This window comes from Labeo rohita, chromosome 5 (genome assembly GCF_022985175.1).
Source record: "Labeo rohita strain BAU-BD-2019 chromosome 5, IGBB_LRoh.1.0, whole genome shotgun sequence".
Taxonomy (NCBI): Eukaryota; Metazoa; Chordata; class Actinopteri; order Cypriniformes; family Cyprinidae; genus Labeo; species Labeo rohita.
The window spans coordinates 3,994,133-4,013,035 of NC_066873.1; the positions used below are offsets into that span (position 1 = coordinate 3,994,133).

The 18,903-nt window shown below is 38.6% G+C and overlaps 1 protein-coding gene across 8 annotated transcripts in view; it reads left to right on the forward strand.

Annotated features, from left to right (window-relative positions):
* Positions 1 to 8,864, forward strand: part of rgs3a (regulator of G protein signaling 3a) — a 161,245-nt gene extending 152,381 nt beyond the window's left edge. For 7 of the 8 annotated variants that reach the window (XM_051110231.1, XM_051110233.1, XM_051110235.1 and 4 more), the window contains 4 exons: positions 3,298 to 3,399; positions 4,585 to 4,646; positions 5,739 to 5,905; positions 7,056 to 8,864. In XM_051110231.1, coding sequence (XP_050966188.1) covers positions 3,298 to 3,399; positions 4,585 to 4,646; positions 5,739 to 5,905; positions 7,056 to 7,256 — 532 coding nt within the window. In that variant the 3' untranslated portion in view covers positions 7,257 to 8,864. Of the gene's footprint in view, positions 1 to 3,012; positions 3,151 to 3,297; positions 3,400 to 4,584; positions 4,647 to 5,738; positions 5,906 to 7,055 lie in introns of those variants that run through there. The other variant, XM_051110238.1, reaches the window with a different exon arrangement.
* Positions 8,865 to 18,903: the final 10,039 nt, after the last annotated feature.

The following is an 18,903-nucleotide window of genomic DNA, read 5'->3' on the forward strand; positions in this document are numbered from 1 at the left end:
TGTGTGTGTGTGTGTGTGTGTGTGTAAACTGGTGGTGTCGCAACTCCCATATATAGTGTTGCTAATGATCATATCCAGTAGGTGGCAGCATTGCATTTAATGTCACTTTGAGAGCCTTACAAAACCTGTCGATTTTCTGTGGGCTGAATGAGGACAAATTCAGCCTTATGCCACCGTCTGCATTAGTTATAAACAAAGGACTATTCTTAGGTCGGTTTCTCTATTGTTTGCGTTCATCTGTTTTCGCCGAAGCTACACAGCTTATAAGATCACAGTGAAACCCGACCTGGATCATAAAGTGTTTCATTACACTTCTAAATATTTTCCAGGGCCCATAAACTGACGAGAATCTTTCCTCTTGTGCTTACGATCCAACACCCTCCTTCTTAGACCTTCTCATTTTAAGCCAGATCTCCCACTGGAAGTTAAAAATAAATCAGTCTGACACATTCCTATTGGCCAACTTTCATTTATTCCTTGTAAAAGCACTATTTTTATACAAAGAGAGCTTTGGAATATAATATCTTGTGACTTATTTGTTTCCTCTGCTGCGTATGTTTCGCAAGTAGGCAAACTTTGACATACAAACTTGCAATCAATCGGAATCCGTCCAAAATACTGCATTATTTGGCATTTGCAATGTTTTGAGAGCTGTTTGAAATTGAAGTCATGTGTGCGAGTCAGTTTATCTTCTGAAAAACCTGATGATTTCAGCAGTTATGATGTTATCTGAGCAGACTCACGGGGGGTTCAATTCTGAGCTCTTTCGCATTCTTATGTCCCACCAGAGAATCCGCAATAAAAGATGTTTATGTGTAAATGCCTTTGTCAAACGTCAGAGAGCTTAATATAAAACAGATTTGACTTGATGATTTTAGATAACAGTTTAAATTGTTTAAAAATGGCAAATATTACAACAACATGATGTTCTCAAAATATTGTATTCTCACTGCAGATCTCAGCGTGTGTGTGCATTTATTCTTCCCAGTTAACTAAACCTGACAAAGCTTTCCTTTAGCATCATCCTCAAATGTTAACAGCGGTCATAAATAATGTATTACATTTATTGTAATTAATTATATAAAAGTATAAAAATGTACATCCCCATTACAGGTTATAGGTGTGTAGCATTTGGCCACCACAATAACTGGCACACTTCTTCATGAGGTTGATTTTTCATAGTTTTCAAAATAGCTTTGTTGCCTTCTTTCTCAAACATCTGGTGTGAGGAACTTCCTCTCAGTTAGTCACACCACGGCTGACTAACGTTTCATCATCTCATTCCCCAGCTTGCCGAGCAGATTGGATTCTCAGATACTAACAGCCTTAGCTTGGTAAATGGGGAGTAGTTGTGATTTAAATTAAACTACTTTAATTCTGTAATCCTGATGTATGATCTTTTCGCTCAGGACTCATGTTGTAATTTTACCTGGAAAGAGAAGAGCCTGGTGTTTTATTTTAGCCGGCATGGTCACCAGCTAGATCTGCTTAAAGAGGGGGAATTTTTAGCAGCTCCGGCCTACAGGACAACATAATATGTCATAAATAGTTGCAGACTTCCTTTTTCCTGTTGAGGCTTGTCTACGCATTCCGTCATCATAGCTGGAGGAGTAAAACATTTTTGGTCAGATAATTAACGGCGGTTATTACAGAATTTGACTTATTTCTGCTGTTGCACCGCACAGGATTTTGCTGTGTTCACAGTGTTAACACAAATCAGTGTATAACCAATTATTACTTCCACAAATACTGTAATATTGCCATACAGTATAAGGTGCTTTTTGGCATATTTAGCATGTAGCTTTCACTAGATTTTTAGATATATCTATATCTACGTCCATATCTATATCTATTTCTATATCTATACACACACAAACCCACACTGTACCAATTAAAATAAATTCTCTTTTGAACTTTCTGTTTGTCAGAGAATCATGAAATACTGTATCAAAGTTTCCAGGAAAAAAGCGCAGTTTTCTGTTTTCAGTGTTTCTTGAGCAGCAAATCATATTAGAATGATTTCTGAAAGATCATGTGATACTGAAGACTGAATTAATGATGCTGCAAATTCAGCTTTGTATCCCAGGAATAAATTACATTTTAAAATATATTCAAATAGAACACTGTTATTTTCAATTGTAAAAATGTTTAACAGTATTACTGTTTTTACTGTATTTTTTATCATACGGCAGCTTTGGTGAGCATAAGAGACTTCTAAACAGAGACTTCAAAACATATTACCAACCTCAAACTTTTGAATGGAGTGTATATACAGATATAACAGATGCTAACACAAACTGCCTGTTAAATAAACTGATAAACAGTGTGACACATCACAAACTTATTGGTTGGCACAAATTCTGATTTGAAGAGTTGTTATATAATAACTGATATACACTCAGTGTGACAAGTGCATAAACAGTTTACTTTGATTATTACTAGTCATTTATAAATGATATTTTGTTTAGCAATTTATCATATAGCTTTTTCTGGCATTATGTAAACGGCATTTGAACTGTAGAAACTTCATGTTGTGTCAGACAACACCTCACGCCTATTGTACAGTCATGGACCGCAGAAACACTCAGTGTGTGCTTTATGTGGGAACGGTGGCCTTGGGAGGGCCAAAAATGGTATTCGGCTTCTTTTTTTGGTACTGTCATCAGCGCGTGCCTGCGTTACGAGAGGCCAAATGGAGCTGATGAGGGCAGAGGATCTGCAAAGCCACAGTGGAAATCAGTGGGCGGAAATTGTGTGAAGCCTGTTCCTCTGGAAGAGGTACGTGAGGTCAGGCAGGGGGAGGACGGGCATCTGGAGGTTCCGGAGCTCAGCGCGCATCTCCCGAGACGTGGATCCAGGGGTGAACGGTCAGGTTTTTGGAGATTTGTAGATGCAGCTGCACTCCACAGTGGTCCCCGGAGCCCATCGGCCCTAGGTTAGGGCCTCCGGGACTCCCGGTGGCACCTGAACAGCGGAGCGATGGTGTGGAGAGTGGCACAACCCTCCCTTCACTCATCCTCTCGCTCAGAAGCAGGACTGGCGAGAAGGAAGAGAGATTGACGAGAGGCAGAAAGAGTTTCTCAAAACGGGCTCCGGGAAAGTCAGACCTCAGTCCTCTCAACTTCAATAACTGCGGATTGAGGAAAACATGTACGGCGGAGGAACTTTTTATGGGTTACTGCAATGACGATCTGAATTGGATTTATGGGGCTGTGTTTTCCATGACTGCGGTTGATTTGTTGGTTTGTTTATGACCTGCAGAACTCAGCTCTTTCCCTTTTGTGCATTTTTGTGCAGGGCCAAAGACATGAAGAACCGACTCGCTTTCCTGAGGAGGAGGAATGAGTCTCCCGGAAGCACCCCGGTCGGCAAGCTCGACAAATCCATGAAGTCTGTCAAGTGAGTGTGTGCATGTGTTTGTGTGTGTGTGTGTGTGTGTGTGTTTGTGATGTCGGCCTGCTTCCTGGGTAATGATCCAGTTGGTGGCTCTCTGCTCATGTGTGTGGGATGAAAGAGACAGACACAGAGAAAGCACAAAAAAGATGTCTTTTAGATGGATACCTTCGGAGGCGTTTCTTGCAAATATAAATGATAGAAAGTTTAGCATTTTCAGTGTATTTAAAACCATTTGATTTATAGTTTTGCTGTAAATAAATGATTTATTTTGAGAGAGTTACTCATCTGTACTGCAATTGTATAGACAGATAGGTAGTAATACATAGTCAATTTTCCATGGATAGATGATTCATCAACACTTTGTCACAGGGTAGTTTTAGTACTAAAACTAAAACCACAACAAAAGGACATTTTGTTGCAAATCAGCTGAAACAGATGCAAAACAATGAACTTATTTTAGTTGGGTTTGTTGCCAAGAAATAAAAAAATAAACAATGCCTAAAAATAATAAAACTATATAGATGTATTTGGTGGTAAAAAAAAAAAAAAAAAAGTCTAATGTAGAGGGTGTCATGCACCAGAGGGTTAAATTATGATTAGATATGTGGTGCAAAAACGTTTATATTGCAGATTTGGTCTGATGATTGATATTGTTATCATTAGTATTTTAAGAGTGTTCAGCTATACATGAACTGCAAAATTTAAAGTGTTTCATGGCACATGGTATCTCAATGCGCATAAGTTTGAAGGCATAACAGAAAGTGCAGGTGTAGAGCGTAGATCTTTGTTTGCTTGCACTCAGTGTTTTGATTTATGTTTTTTTGTTAAGTAACGCTCCCCCGTTCCCTTATTTGGCAGTGTCAAAGTAAGTGTTAAAGCTGCAGTCTGTAGGTGCTGAGTTCAGACAGACAATGAAGGCAAGAATGAGTCTTTGAGAGAAGCTGTGGGCGGAGCCTCTGGCTGACACACAATCCTATTGGTGCAACCTGATCCCACCCCCTCCTCTCCACAGTGCGGTGTATAAAAGAGGCCGTCCAAGAGTGACTTACTCAGATGCTCACACACTCCGACAGACGTTCACTCACACACACAATCGAGCGAGAGAAGGGCAGAGATTCGAATGGGTCATACAATGAGAAACCTGACAGAGATGGGTTTGCTGAAAAACCGTTCTGCCTTTATTTGCAGGCCCACTCCAGAAGAGGCAATGAAGTGGGGTGAATCTTTGGACAAGCTGCTCGTCCACAAATGTAAGACATATTCTCTTTATGTCATTAATTTCCTATCTTTATCTATATAACGGACTTGTTGTATTGGATGTATCTGATGAATTCCACTGGCTTGGCTCAGATCCACAGGGATGATGACTGCATTGTTGCATTGTGTTAAGCATGCATGCTTTCTCTCGACTTCCTGCTCTGAGTCACTGAATGAACGGTCTGTTGAACGTGGTTAATGGCTCTTATAGTAATCCCAGATGAATTGAGTCCTAGATCCGTATGGAGTCAGAGAAAGACCACAGATGAAAGCACTCAAACAAAAGCCCACCATCCATATCATGGTTTTTAATCAAATTTAGTCATTTTGTGACGCTGAAAGGGCTTGTGACGCAATCAGGTCTGAGATTTAAGGAAGGAGATGTCTTTTTCCGCAGCGATTGTTTCCCTCATATGAAAGGCTGAAAGCATCCACATGCTGTTATCAGCAGACTCTTCTGAGAACGGAAAGGTGATTGCGTGCTTTGGGACGGGGCCACACTTCCTTCTATTTTAATACAGGACGCCTTTAGAGGTGAAAGGAAATCTAAAAAATGTCAGCGTATAGTATAGGGAAGTCAGTGTGATGCATACGCTGTTTTTTGTAACACTGGCAACTTGGTTTTAACTTGTTTTTTTTGTTTTTTTCCATTTGTATTGCATAAAAAGCTGGTATTGCGAGTTACGTAAAGTTGACCTAAAATCAGTACAGATGATATGATTTCGCTGCAGTGCTTACCTTGTGTTTGGCAGCTATAGCAACCTGCAGTACAGATAATGTGAGCTCAAGTTGAGTCATTGAAAGTGAGTCAAGAACTTGATAAAAATAAGAAATGCTGAAAAATAATATTATGAAAATGTTTTGTGGTGTCCAGGGCATGGCGGCAGGAGTCTCAGAGGAGAACAAATGTAATTAAATTGGAAGTTGGAGTTGTGTTCTCATGTTAATGCGCTAAGTAGTGACTCAGGGTTTGGCACTCAGTGCTGCCTCTTCAGTGGAGGCTGCCGTTGCCATGGTTCTCTGTTTATCTGTCCAATAACATCTCCCCTTTTCTGCCTCTTTATTTTTTCCCTTTCCCTCATCAGATGGACTGGCGGCGTTTCGAGCTTTCCTGCGCACGGAGTTTAGCGAAGAGAATCTGGATTTCTGGCTGGCCTGTGAGGATTACAAGAAGATTAAATCACAGTCCAAGATGGCATCGAAAGCTAAGAAAATCTTTGCGGAATTCATCGCCATCCAGTCCTGTAAGGAGGTGAGGCATGAGGTCCCGTATTTAGTTCAAATTTTACAGACTGCGAACATCTGTCGCTAAAAGTCATTCCAGATATTAATTTGGTGCAGAGAAAGTACCGCTCACTGCGTATAAACAATGCTGCCATTCTGTATTTAGCAGCTCAAAAAAAAGAGGCTGGAAATGTGCTTAAAATACTCTGCTTTGTGTCATGAGCCTAAAAAACTGTTCAAAAAAGAAGGCATGGAGGATATGATGTCATGCCTGACTAATGGTCTCCCTCTTGGCCGCACAACACAGCAGATAGTATGAGTGCATGTTTTCATTTTGCAAACTTGGAAGGCAGTTTGGAAATTCGAAATCAGATGAGCAGCAGGACCTTGCAGCAATTTCCAGCAGTAAAGCTAACTTGCTCAGGCTGAGCTTTGTGTTGTTTCAAATTGCCAGATCTTTGACTTTTTTAGCATAAAGTCCAGTCCAGATTTCAGCTTAATCTGGCTGCTTAAACTGGAAGCAACTACCATGTTAAACGCCCAACCACAGTTTGTTTTATATGCATTTAGGAGCGGGTTTATATAAAAAGATTAATGATTCTCACCTAGTTTTAGATTCAGGACCATGGCTTTATAAAGAACACTAAGCGGTGACTTAACACAATAATCAAACACTGGGCAACAATAATGCACTAAATGACAAATGTCAGCATCAAAAGATATGGGAAGAATATATTTTTCACTTCTTTTTAAAAGTTATTTTGTGTGCCAATCTTCAAGTCAGTGTAAACATGGAGAAAAAAAATAAAAAATACTTGATGTTGCCTAAACTCTTTCATATTCTATTGAAAGCAACAATTTGCCATTTGTGTGTAACATACATTATAACCAAGGGTGTCCAGTCCTGCTTCTTAGGTTTAGCTCCAACAGACTTGCCTCGAAGTGATCCTAGTGATCCTTGAGACCTTGATTAATGGGTTCAGCTGTGCTTAATTAGGGATACAGCTGAACGCTGCTTGAAGGTGCTCCTCCTGGAGCAGGAGGTCTATAGACAGTCCATAAATGGTGTGAGGGAAATCCGCAAACGTGCTTTCTGACTAAACCGTCTGTAACCTAGGCGTAACTTGAAGTAAAACGACCATTGACTTGGAAATAATGGCTTTTTCTTTGTCCTCCAGGTGAATTTGGATTCCTACACCAGGGAACACACTAAAGAGAACTTGCAAAACATCAATCGCTCTTGCTTCGACCTGGCCCAGAGGAGGATATACGGCCTGATGGAGAAAGACTCGTACCCTCGATTTCTGCGCTCAGAACTCTACATGGACTTAGTGAATCAAAAGAAACCCAGCACCACGTCGACATCCTCCTCCTCCTAAGATGACAGAGAGAGAGAGAGCCAGAAAGAGACTATAAAAAGTAGCATTGGGGAGGTTTCTTTCACTTAGCATTTCATTCTCATCAGCCATTCTATCTGTTAATGTGACGAAAAGACAGGGAGTGGAGAAATGCACAAGGCATCGTTTACAAGCGGTGAAAGATAGAGGAAAAGGTAGTGTGAACCGACCTAATGGAGCTGGACGAGTGGGGCACCACCATGCTGAATAATGCTGGTTATTCCCATTTGAATTTTGTTATTTAATAGGTTTTCCAAGTGTACTGGAGACAATAGAGGAGATCATTGCCTCTTTAACACTAAGACAGCTGGGTACTGTTTAGCATCTTTCTCTTCTTCTACTCGAGCACTGTTGGTGCCACCAACCTCTCTTTGTTCTCCATTTCATGATGACTTTCCTGGACATTTCAGAAATGTCTCGTCTCTACGGGGTCAGCTGTCTGGATGGCACGTAAAAAAACGACGACGATCATGCACTTATTGCTCAACGGTGTTCCTGTGAACCTTCATCCATGTCCGTCGACTCCATATCACATGAAGGGGTGCAAAAAATGCTGGCACAAAACATAATTTAAATCACAATTCATAAATAAGTGTACAAACGTTCTAGAGGAATGGACCAAACTGCAGCTGAAGACTGGAGCATTTCGCTCTGAGCTCGAAATGGACTTGAAATTGGTCGCTGGTCTCTAAAGACTATACAAAACATGCTTAGCTGTGATATGTAAAGCCAATAAGCCATTCATTGTAGCTCCACGTTAAGAATGGAAGAGACAGTATTCTCAGGACATTATGGCACTCAACTATGAAGCTTCCAGACTTATTTCACCTTCTGTTTCTACACTTAAAATGTTATTTTTCCGGACTTTAGGTTTAATTGTGCACTCTATATTTAATAGGGCATAAGGTCAGTTAGGATCTTTCCCTATCTTTGTTAATAAGACGACATGTTTTACCAATACACAAATGTAGTTATTTATTTAGAGGTTTCACTGGTTGCTTTGTTCATTGCACTCAGCCGAATTTCCCTTTTCCTCTTTGATCCAGGTCCACAGCTGTCCTGATGTAAGTGCAATATGTTTATTATTTTTATTTGTTGACTTATCTTATTGATAAGTTTACCTTTTTTATGGAAAAGACAATGGATTGAGCTCTGTATTAATTTTATTGTAAGTTGCAGGTAATGTAAGAATTACATTAGTACACAAATTATTCTAACTGTGTTTCCCTGGCAGCAGGCCGCCGGGTTAATGGATGTATATATGATTCTTAAGAAAAAATGATAAAAAGATAAAAACACACAAGGTTTTGTGGATGTACCATGAAGCGTTGCTGTATCTATGTAAATATGTGAACCTTAAAGCTATAAAATGACATGTATTGTTATAAATCGGGGCGGAGCAGGTATGGTCGTCCTCTGCCTTGGACGTACACTGCTTGTAAGTAGTTTTATGAAATGTATTTTATCATTTTCACTGTTTACAATTCCAACGCATCTCCTAAGATAGCAAGTGCAGAAGAAAATAGAGATTTAAAAAGCCAGTGTCATTGCAAAACACAAATAAAACATTTAGTTGGTAAAATTAGACAACATTGCCTCCTGCCTCTCTTTTATTATTATTTTGGTATCTTTGTATTTTGAGGCATTTTTAGTTTTGCCTTGCATTATAAAATACAATGCAAAATTAAAAATGCCACAAAAGGGTCAGTATAAAAGGGTCCCCACATTCAAAAAAAAAAAAAAGAAATACAAAATTATATTTTGCTTCAAGAAATGTAAGCCTATTTTGTTCTTGCCATTATTTTCATTAATATTTAGGCTCCTGTTTTTTTTTTACTCAAATGTTCATTATGGTACATTTAAAAAAAAAAAAAAAAAATCAAATGTAAATCATTTGGATGCATTACAATGAGATTTTTCTTTGTGGTAATTTAGGGTGTGGGAAATACTTAATTGTTATGAAAGCACAATGTCACAGCATATAACCCTTCTAAATGTTCTAGTTTTGGGACTTTGGAGGTTTGGTGAGGAAAATAACTACCACTGAGACAAACAGGTCTGTTTTTGACACATTTGATTTTCCTCCTTTTTTATAACATTCCTCTTTGTAATTTTCGTCAAACTCTTTCCCAGGATTTCCCATGATTTAGAAAACAGGATCAAACAAATCCCAGGAGAATGTGTCATTTTCATAGAGGGGATCTCTGTGAATGAGCTTTAATGTACGGTTTGCCACTCTTGCAGTCTCAACACTGCAAATAGCAGCAATTGAGTGACCTCTTCAGTGAGTTGCTAGGGAAATATTGGCTCTCCCACCAGCCGCTACTGGGAACCCGTGGCCCTCGATCGCTGCAAGTGGCTCTGCCAACCTAACAAGGGCACTTTATCAGAATGAGCTACACAATAGTCATGACCACCTGGCAGATCTGAATGCTCTCATGTGCAGCTGTCTGCTCTTCACTCAAAAAACAGACTGTATGATTTATTCAGATTGGGATCTACACAACAAAATTGCGGCTTTCTCCTTTGAAGTTGATTTCTTTGCACTGGATTATTGGAATTAATATAATGTGCAATCTGCTGAAACAAATTACGGGATGAACGAGAACGAATCAAGTACTCAATAATGATTTTTGCTGTTGACATTACTGAAACTGCAGTTCCCAGCATGCTTTGCATGGGAATGAATGGAGAGTGTAAAATTGCAATTTTACACTCTCCATTCATTCATATTTCACATATTTTTGAGCAGTAGAAGGAAAGAGGGCAACTTGATAGTGTTTAATGTTCAATTCCTTTAAGATTTAGAACAGTTTGGTTACACTGGGTTACCATTATGGTGAAGAGTGGAATATTTGCTTAGGCTGAGATTTGGTGCACATAGCAGATGTTTTTGCAGCTTTTCTCAACATTTAGCATGTTAGTAAGTTTTATTGCTAGTTAAAATTCTAATTAATAAAATACAATCTGAATTTTGATTACATATTTTGAGTTAGCTGTATATATTGAGGATACCTTAATCTAAGCAATGCTTCTCTTACATTCACCTTGCCTGAATGTAGTCTTGGCCAGGAGGAGCTGATGTCATCAGACAGTGTCCAATACTCCCTGGTCGGTAGAGGTGGCCAAATTAGTGCCCACCTTCTGCTCCTGGATTCCAACTTTGCACCTCTCTCCTATTCCATAACCAACAAGAGGATCTTTCTGTTGCCTCCCCCATCCTGCAGACTGCTACCTTCCTCTCTTTTCCAGTTAGTTCAGTTGCTGTGGGCTGGGAATCCTCTACAGCCAGCCTCGACTGGGAACAGCCATGGCTGCCACCCTTTCTCCCGATAGTTTTGCAAAAAATCCTAATATTCTGCACCCTTCTTTTCAAAGGCTTGGTGGAATCCTTCTTTCCACGGGACTGTATGCTCATTCAAGATGATGTTCTTTATCTCGTCAGACCACAGAACCACATCTGACCTTAGGGTTGTCAGGACTACTTGGGAGAACTGATGCCTTCCTCCCAGATCTACTCTAATTTACCATGCCTCTTGGGCCTTTGTAATAGGTTGTTTGTTGTTAAGAATATATCAGCTGATATTTTAAGTCTCAAATAAATCTACTGGCTAAATGTATTCATGTGTTTTAATGGTGTTATGGTTAGTATAGAAAAAAAATAAATAAATACAGACGATGTGAATGATATCTCAGTCTTAATCCTTGGGTGGATGAACTGAGCGACTAGGTAAAGCTCAGTACATCTCAAACTTGGACTTTGCAAATGGCTATTGGCAGGTCTCCATGATACCAAAGGGAGAGGAAAAGCCAGCCTGTAGCTTCCCATCTGATCACTGGCAGTATAAGGTCCTTCCATTTGGGCTACATGGGTTGCTGGCCACCTTCCAAATACTGCCTCCCCATCATAGATGTTGCCAGTTATGGGGTGACCAGATGGTGGGACACTGTCTAATAGTCCCTTGGTAACACTTATTAAAATACATAGATTAAAATGCATTTATATTTAGACTGAGTGAAAGATATAGATCGTACTGCATGTTAGCTTGCTTATTGTGCCCAAGAGCATAATTTATTGAACCCATAAGTCTTAATTGCAAGGAACTATGCTTCTAACCACAGGTTGAGAGCTGTAGTTCCAACCACGCTTGTGACGCTATTTGCGAATGTTGGTTGGTGGTTTCAATCCGAATGGCCTTGGGACAGATGACATACCCCATGAAATGGATGGTCTGATAAAATTTACACTTTTCAGCCTTAAGGTATATACCAGGAGTTCTCAAATCTGGCCCGCAAGATTCATTTTCCTGCAGAATTCAGCTCCAATCGTAATCAATCACACCTGAACAAGTTGATCAAGGTCTTTAGGCTCACTAGAAAGTTACAGGCAGGTGAGTGTGATCAAGGTTGGAGCTATACTCTGCAGGAAAATGGATCTTGCGGGCCAGAGTTGAGAACCCCTGGTATATATGATGTTTGTCAAGGCACTGCATGGCACTTACATGACAGATATGCTTATGGAGAGTGGTAGACACAGTGACAGTGGTAGATTTCCTCTATATAAAACTGAAAGACTATAGGGGCATTAATAAGGCCATACAGCATGACTCAGTACTTAAAGTGGCATATAGCTCATCTAATGAGTGGATGAGGTTGTATGGCCCCTTTCAGGAGTTCCGGACTTTCAAAATGGTTGCTAAGGGGTATTTACATTTCACAGTGATATAGATCAAAGGACGGTAGTTAATTTGTGGCCATAGACCCCCATCTTTTTTAGCCTGAAAGAAAGCAGATGTGGCAAGGAAGGTAGATGGGTGAATACCCCTGGCAACCTAACTTAACTATCACCTGCTGTTCTGGAAACAACAGGGGGTCCATCCATCTATGAGAAAGAGGAGGGCCACTAAGTAATTTGATGGCAGAATTGGAGGGAGTGGTGTGGAATATTGCATCTACTGGAGGTAGAGTTGAGTAACAAGAGAGCGGAAGAGTCCAGGAAGGCATCAATGATGAAAGTGTGATGAGAAGTGGAGACAATTGGCCTCATTTATGAAAGACGAGTAGAACAAATGTTTGTGTAAATGTTTCGTAAAGCCGTTCTGACATAAATGTTCAAATTTATTAACATGTCTGTATTTTTTAAATGTTAGTTGGTATGAAAGAAATGTACACCTGCTCCCTACCATGTGTAAATGGTGCTTAATTTTTTTTTTTTCCTGATGACCTTGAATTTTGATGCACCACCATAATAATATTTCACAAGTTAATTTTCCCTTGTCTTTTTTTTTTTAAAGGGGTCATCGGATGCTAAGTTCACTTTTACATGCTGTTTGAACATTAATGTGTGTTGGCAGAGTATGTACAAATCTACCTTATAATGATAAAATCCATGCAGTGGTTTTTAATTAATCTGTAAAAATAATATCCCCTTTTTTAAACCAAGCCATTCTCAGATGCCTGTCAGAGCATAAGTGAGTATAAGGTTTTTTTTATGAATCTTTGCGATCGCCATTTAAAGCAGCCTCGACCAGAATGAGATGATTTTTGCAGAGCTCATTTTGGCAAGGTAAAAAAGGTGTTATTTACACTACCGTTGAGAAATTTAACCAAAGCATGTTATAGACTTTTCATTAAGACCCTAAAGAATCATATCAACTTGTGGAAAATGGGCATCCGATGACCCCTTTAATAGCTGATAACTGTAAAATTCAGCACTGTCACTTTTTCCCCAGCAATCTAATCAATGGAGGAGGGGCAGGAGAAATACTACACGACCAAGCATCCTACTTGTACAATGACTGAACAACAATGGGGATATGGAATATCGCTGGTTACTACACTTTTATATTCAGTAGGCTCTTTGAAATGAGATACTAGTAATATGTTATTGCCATGGATATTCCAAGTCATAGCAACCTAACTGGTATCTGTGCCACCAAGGTGTTCTCAAGTGCCACCAGCTGGCCATTTTCAGAAGAGTGTCTGGCATTTTATTTCAGCTGGCTAAAAATGCTTTGGTGGACACACGTTAAATAAATATTTATTGTTAGGCATATGGCCTATTAGACTTTTTGCATTTATGCAATACACTGGAGCCAAACTTAAGAAAGGATTCCAGAATATTCCATTGCGTTCCTAGACACTTAAGTAGTTGTAATTTATAGGTGGGAACTTTGCTAATTGTGAATGAGCGTGCACGCATGGCCTATTTACGAATGATTGGAATTCAGTAACATACATGTTTAATCAAATCTAATGTTTCTGAAGTGATTGTGAATCTGGAGGATTCCATTTCCAGAAGATTTCTCATCTCTCTAAATGGGCGAATAGGACAGATGGGTATGAAATAGTCAGCACTTCCACAATAGGTAAAGATGGTGTTTTTGTTTCTTCCTCTTCTCCAGTGGCATCAGACAGGTGACAATGAGGTGCATTAGATCTTTTCTAAGTGGATTTGGCTGGCAGGGAAATTAAATTTCTCCTCAGGTACTGGGGTAGATCGGAGAATGCTGTGTGCCATGTCAGGATTGGAGACAATAGTCCACTCTAAGGGATAACTAGATGATCTGCTTCATGGTATCGACTACATAAATGAGTTGTAGTTCTTGTGTCTTAGTTGACCCATTGAGATAGGTGTCTATAAGAGCAGGCTCTTTCCAACGATAATAACTGGCTATATGTTCAAAGACCACCTGAAAGTGAGCAACAGACAGGTTGGCTGATGGGTAACTGGACCTTCCTGCCTCCAGATTGTAGAGCCATACCATTGAGCTTTCATCAGGAGAGAGATGTTGCTCAATTTGTGAGACACTGAGACTGCACCTCGAATGCCAGCAAAAAATGTTGCAGAAAGATGCTGCACTCCCTCATGGAGTCAGAATAGCTTTCTAGGGTTGCCATTAAGCCAAAACTGGAAGGGGTTGGCTCTGTGTAGCTGATGTGGAATGCACTGATAACCTGTAGAGCAACTTTTAAGGGTTTGGTGGGAAAATCCATGTAAATACAAATTTATTACATTTTTTATTTTTTTTTAAATGCAGCAGACAATGCAGATAATTAAATGATATTAGTGATGAGGTGATGACAGATGAAATCGAAACTAAAGGGAGCATGGCATGCTTTACTCAATGCATGTTTTACTAATAATTTGTAATGGAAGTTATGAGACTTTAAAATAGCAACTTCACCTCCACCTTAACACGCCACTACAATATCTGAATGGAGTGTGCTTTACTGGCTTTACTCCCCACTGGTATGTATACTTTACAGAATCCTGCAGAGAGGCCTTTTCCCCAGATTTTCCCCAAATAATTGGTTTAGGTCAGGGGTGCCCAACCCTGTTCCTGGAGATTGACTTTCCTGCAGAGATTAGTTCCAACCCTAATCAAACACACCTGTCCATAATTATCAAGTGCTCCTTGAGATCCTAATTAGCTGGTTCAGGTGTGTTTGGTCAGTGTTGGAGCTGAACTCTGCAGGAAAGTCGATCTCCAGGACCAGGGTTGAGCACCCCTGGTTTAGGTGAAAAGGTACTCTCAATTTTGTGAGATTCCAACAACAGTGAATTAATGAATTTATATACATATAACATTTTTTTTTTTTTTTTCACTGATATCATATCTCCCTTACCTAACACCCCTGATTCTACTCATCAGCTCATTAGTAGAGACTGCAAGACCTGAATTAGGGGTATAAGGGAGAATATGCAAAGCTGGGGTCTCTAGGACGGGTTTGGGAACTACTGCTCTAAATCCCAATTACTGCAGTTTATTAAATTCAGTAAAAGATCCAAAGTGACTTCCCATACAACTTTCAATTCCATGTTGTCAATTTCCCCAGAAATTTTGATATTATTGTTTTAACTTCACTATCGTAACCATCAATGCCATGAATATGGGAAAGGACGAAAAATATTTGAGAGCTGTGTTCCACAAAATAAAGTCATGCTGTGCGTAAAGGATGACATAATTTTCATTTTTTGGGTGAACTACATCAGGACAGGTCACAGACAAAATAACACTTTAACAGCTGGATGGGGTGATTTCCTAAGGCTGAAATGATAAACACAGGATCTACTGCACAACCAGCTGCTGTTCGACCTCCCCCCAATGATTTCATCAGCCAGAGTCTAACACTTTTGAGCAATGTTCCATCCAGCTGAAAATATGAGAGGGAAAAAAATGTGATTTTGCAGTTGCAGGGATTGTAGAGAGAATGCTATGTCATGTAAATGCAATGTTGTGATAAGATGATATACAATATCTTAAGCATGAACAAGCAACATGAGTGTGATGGCTTACATAATGCTTAATATGAGAATGTTATGTATACATAACTTTAATGACATAATTGTAACGAGTCGTATGACTGTGAAGTCCTAACAAAAGAGGAAGTTGTCAAGACTGGACATGCGTCATGTTTAATGTGGCCCTTTAAATAACTTTATTAGTCTGCCTTCTTGTGCTTGAGGAGGATCCGACTTATGTGTCATTTGTGTCATTGTGCAAGACTATTAAAAAAAGTTTGTAATCTCCCACGCTGCAGAGGTTGCATCCTCATAAATCCAACTGACTCTTGAGGCTCCCACGTTTTTGTAATTTTATGATTGCTGCTTGTCAGTACAGTTTTTTTTTTTTGATATCAAAAATAATGTGTATGCTAACCAATATGCAGAACTGATATTTAATAATATTAATAACTTTAGACCACAAAAATAAACAAAAAATACACAATTGTGACCCTGAAACCAGAAAATCAGTCATAAGTAGCACAGGTGAATTTGTAGCAATAGCTAACAATAACAAACAAATAGATTTTGCCAAATATTATTAGGATATTAAGTAAAGGTAATTTCTCTGTTGACAGATGTATGACATGTCAAAACTCATCTTCAGTTTATGGTGATATTAGCACATTTATTGCATTATTAACAGATCATTCATATATGTATATTTATTTATTCATTCATTTAAATCTAATTCAGTTTTTATTTAACATTATAATCTTGCATGTTAACCAGTGTTCAAATTCTGTCAAAGCTCTTGGGGGGGTCCCCTTAACCAGACCCCCAACAACCATTCTTTTTTCTGAAAGTGTGCATTATGTTTTGCGTCAAATTCTTATATTTAATCAATAAAGTCATTTAGAATAATAAGACATTTTGGGCTGTTACCACACAAATAAAATCATTATCCTCAAAATTCATCTTTTCAATATAGAGGAAACACAAACGCTGCATCTGAACTGGCATTTAGTGTTATTTACCCACTGTTTAATGCAGGACATGAATGCATTTAACCTGCAGTTACAAATGCATGAATAATGTTGTAATATTTTAATCCCAAAACATTGAATGCTGATGTTTGAAATTATTAAAAAAAAAAAAAATGAAAAGGTACTTCAAATGTGGAATTACAACTGCCAGTAGGTGTCAGCAAGTCACTGTTAATAAGCGAGTCATTGCGATTGAACCGAATCATTTAAATGGTTGATTCATTCAGGAACAAAACACTGTCATGTTGTTTAGAGACACAAAACAGTGCTGTGGCTGTGTTTGGAACGATTTATTGCTGGCGAAATACAGCAAAATTGGCAATATGGTGTCGAAAAAAAAAAAAAAAAGGGCCTCTTCGTGTGATATTGATTAACTATATTAAATGATATAAATATACATTTTCTGTCCCCATATCCTGAATTTTAGGAAAATGCATTTTATTAGACTGAATCACGCAGTGAAAGAACAGCTCTAGCTAGTGTTTAAGCACTCATACCTCTTCTTAAAATCAATAAAGCTGTCCATATACTGTATGATAAATGCCTCTCTTACTTACAGTTCTTACATCTGCACTTTGTTGCTTATGATTAGGGAATTTTCGAGATTCAGTCTGAACAAACCTCCAGGTTTCAGCGACTATTCTGAACGCCCCTGATTGGCCACTGCATTCTAAACTCAACAGAGTCGTGTGTGATTGGTTATAATGCGCAATGCCGTAAAAACGCATAAAAATAAAATATGTGAGCAGGTCTAAATGTAATACAGCAATTGAATCTTTTCATTTCATTTTCAGTAGTTTTATGTTTTAAGTATTATAGTTTTATGGAAAACCAGGGGACACCCCAAGTATATCTTTTTGGGTGTTATGGGGGGTCCCTCAATGCTTATGGGAGGCCCGGGAACCCCTCAGCCCCCCTCTCAAATCGAACGCTGCTGTTAACAGTTTTCCAGTGTATACGATCTGTCAGGAAAATTAACCGAAATGCACATCCATAATGCTATTATTATTATCATCATCATCATCATCATCATCATCATCACGGCTGCTGCCAATATTTCCCAATACCTGCTTATTTATTCAGCTTTCAGATGTTGAATAAATCTCAATTTGGTTTTGTGATCCAGGGTCACAATTTATGAACCTTAAATGAATATTTACTTTACATTTAAATATTTAATAGTAACAGTAATACAAACAAAATAAGAATATCATTATATGAATATAAACTAAGGGATGTCCAAATCTAGTTCTGTGGAGTTCAGCTTCAATCCTAATCAAACACACATGAATCAATTAATCGAGGTCTTCAGACTTCAGACTTCAGACTTTCAGACTAAAAACATCCAAACAAGTGTTTTAGAGATGGATAGAGTTAAACTCTGCAGGACATTGGCCCTCCAGGAACAGCATTGGATACCCCTGGGCCTACATGTAATCATTTTATATTGCAAAACAAGCTGAATAAGTATACTGCTCCACATTTAACTACTTTTGATTTTAAAAGGTTTATTTTACAAGTCTGTACAATAGCCACTTGTTCATCTCTCCACTTCATAAGAGCTTTACTATAATGTATCTTGCTGAGAGAAATCACATGGAAATTGTTGATATATTTCAGCTCCACTTACCCAAGTCATTTCCTCACCTATTATTATTATTATTATTATTATTATTATTATTTTTTTACTTTATTTTATTTTTTTATTTTATGTTTTTCCTCTTCTATGGTATCAGCAATGAAAGCTCCAGTCTCCTCCTCTGACTTGCATGTTTAGTGTGCCAATCTGTCTAATTAAAAAAAAAAAAAGTGGACTCCTTTTTTTCATGCACACACATTGTGTTTTCATGTTTTATGGGGACATTCCATAGGCTTAACGATTTTTATAGTGTACAAACTGCATTCCCTATCAGTCGGTCGATGTAACATCTCCGTTCCAAGGGTTACAAGAGTAACCAAGATGTTTTCTATCCCCCCAAACCCCTAACCCAAAACTTTCACCTATTTTACATTTCAAAAAAAAAAAAAAAAAAAAAAAAAAACACACACCTTCATTCTGTATGATTTCTAAGCTGTTTTCTTCAAATTCGTATGAATTAGCCATCTCATAAAATATGAACAAACTGGCTGCGGGATAGCGTTGGTACTCCTTGGTTTTTTATTAGATGGCTATTGTAAGGGTTCAAATGATCTCTTTTTTATTCCATAGGATAAATCCATAGCATTCATTATTTAATCTGCCATTGTCAAGCATATCACACAGCTATCCAAGACTGTTGAATTTGTCTCATGATGTAATACATCTTTATAAGATTCTGAAAATGTGTCTCACAAAGTGTTTTAAACTCCAAACATT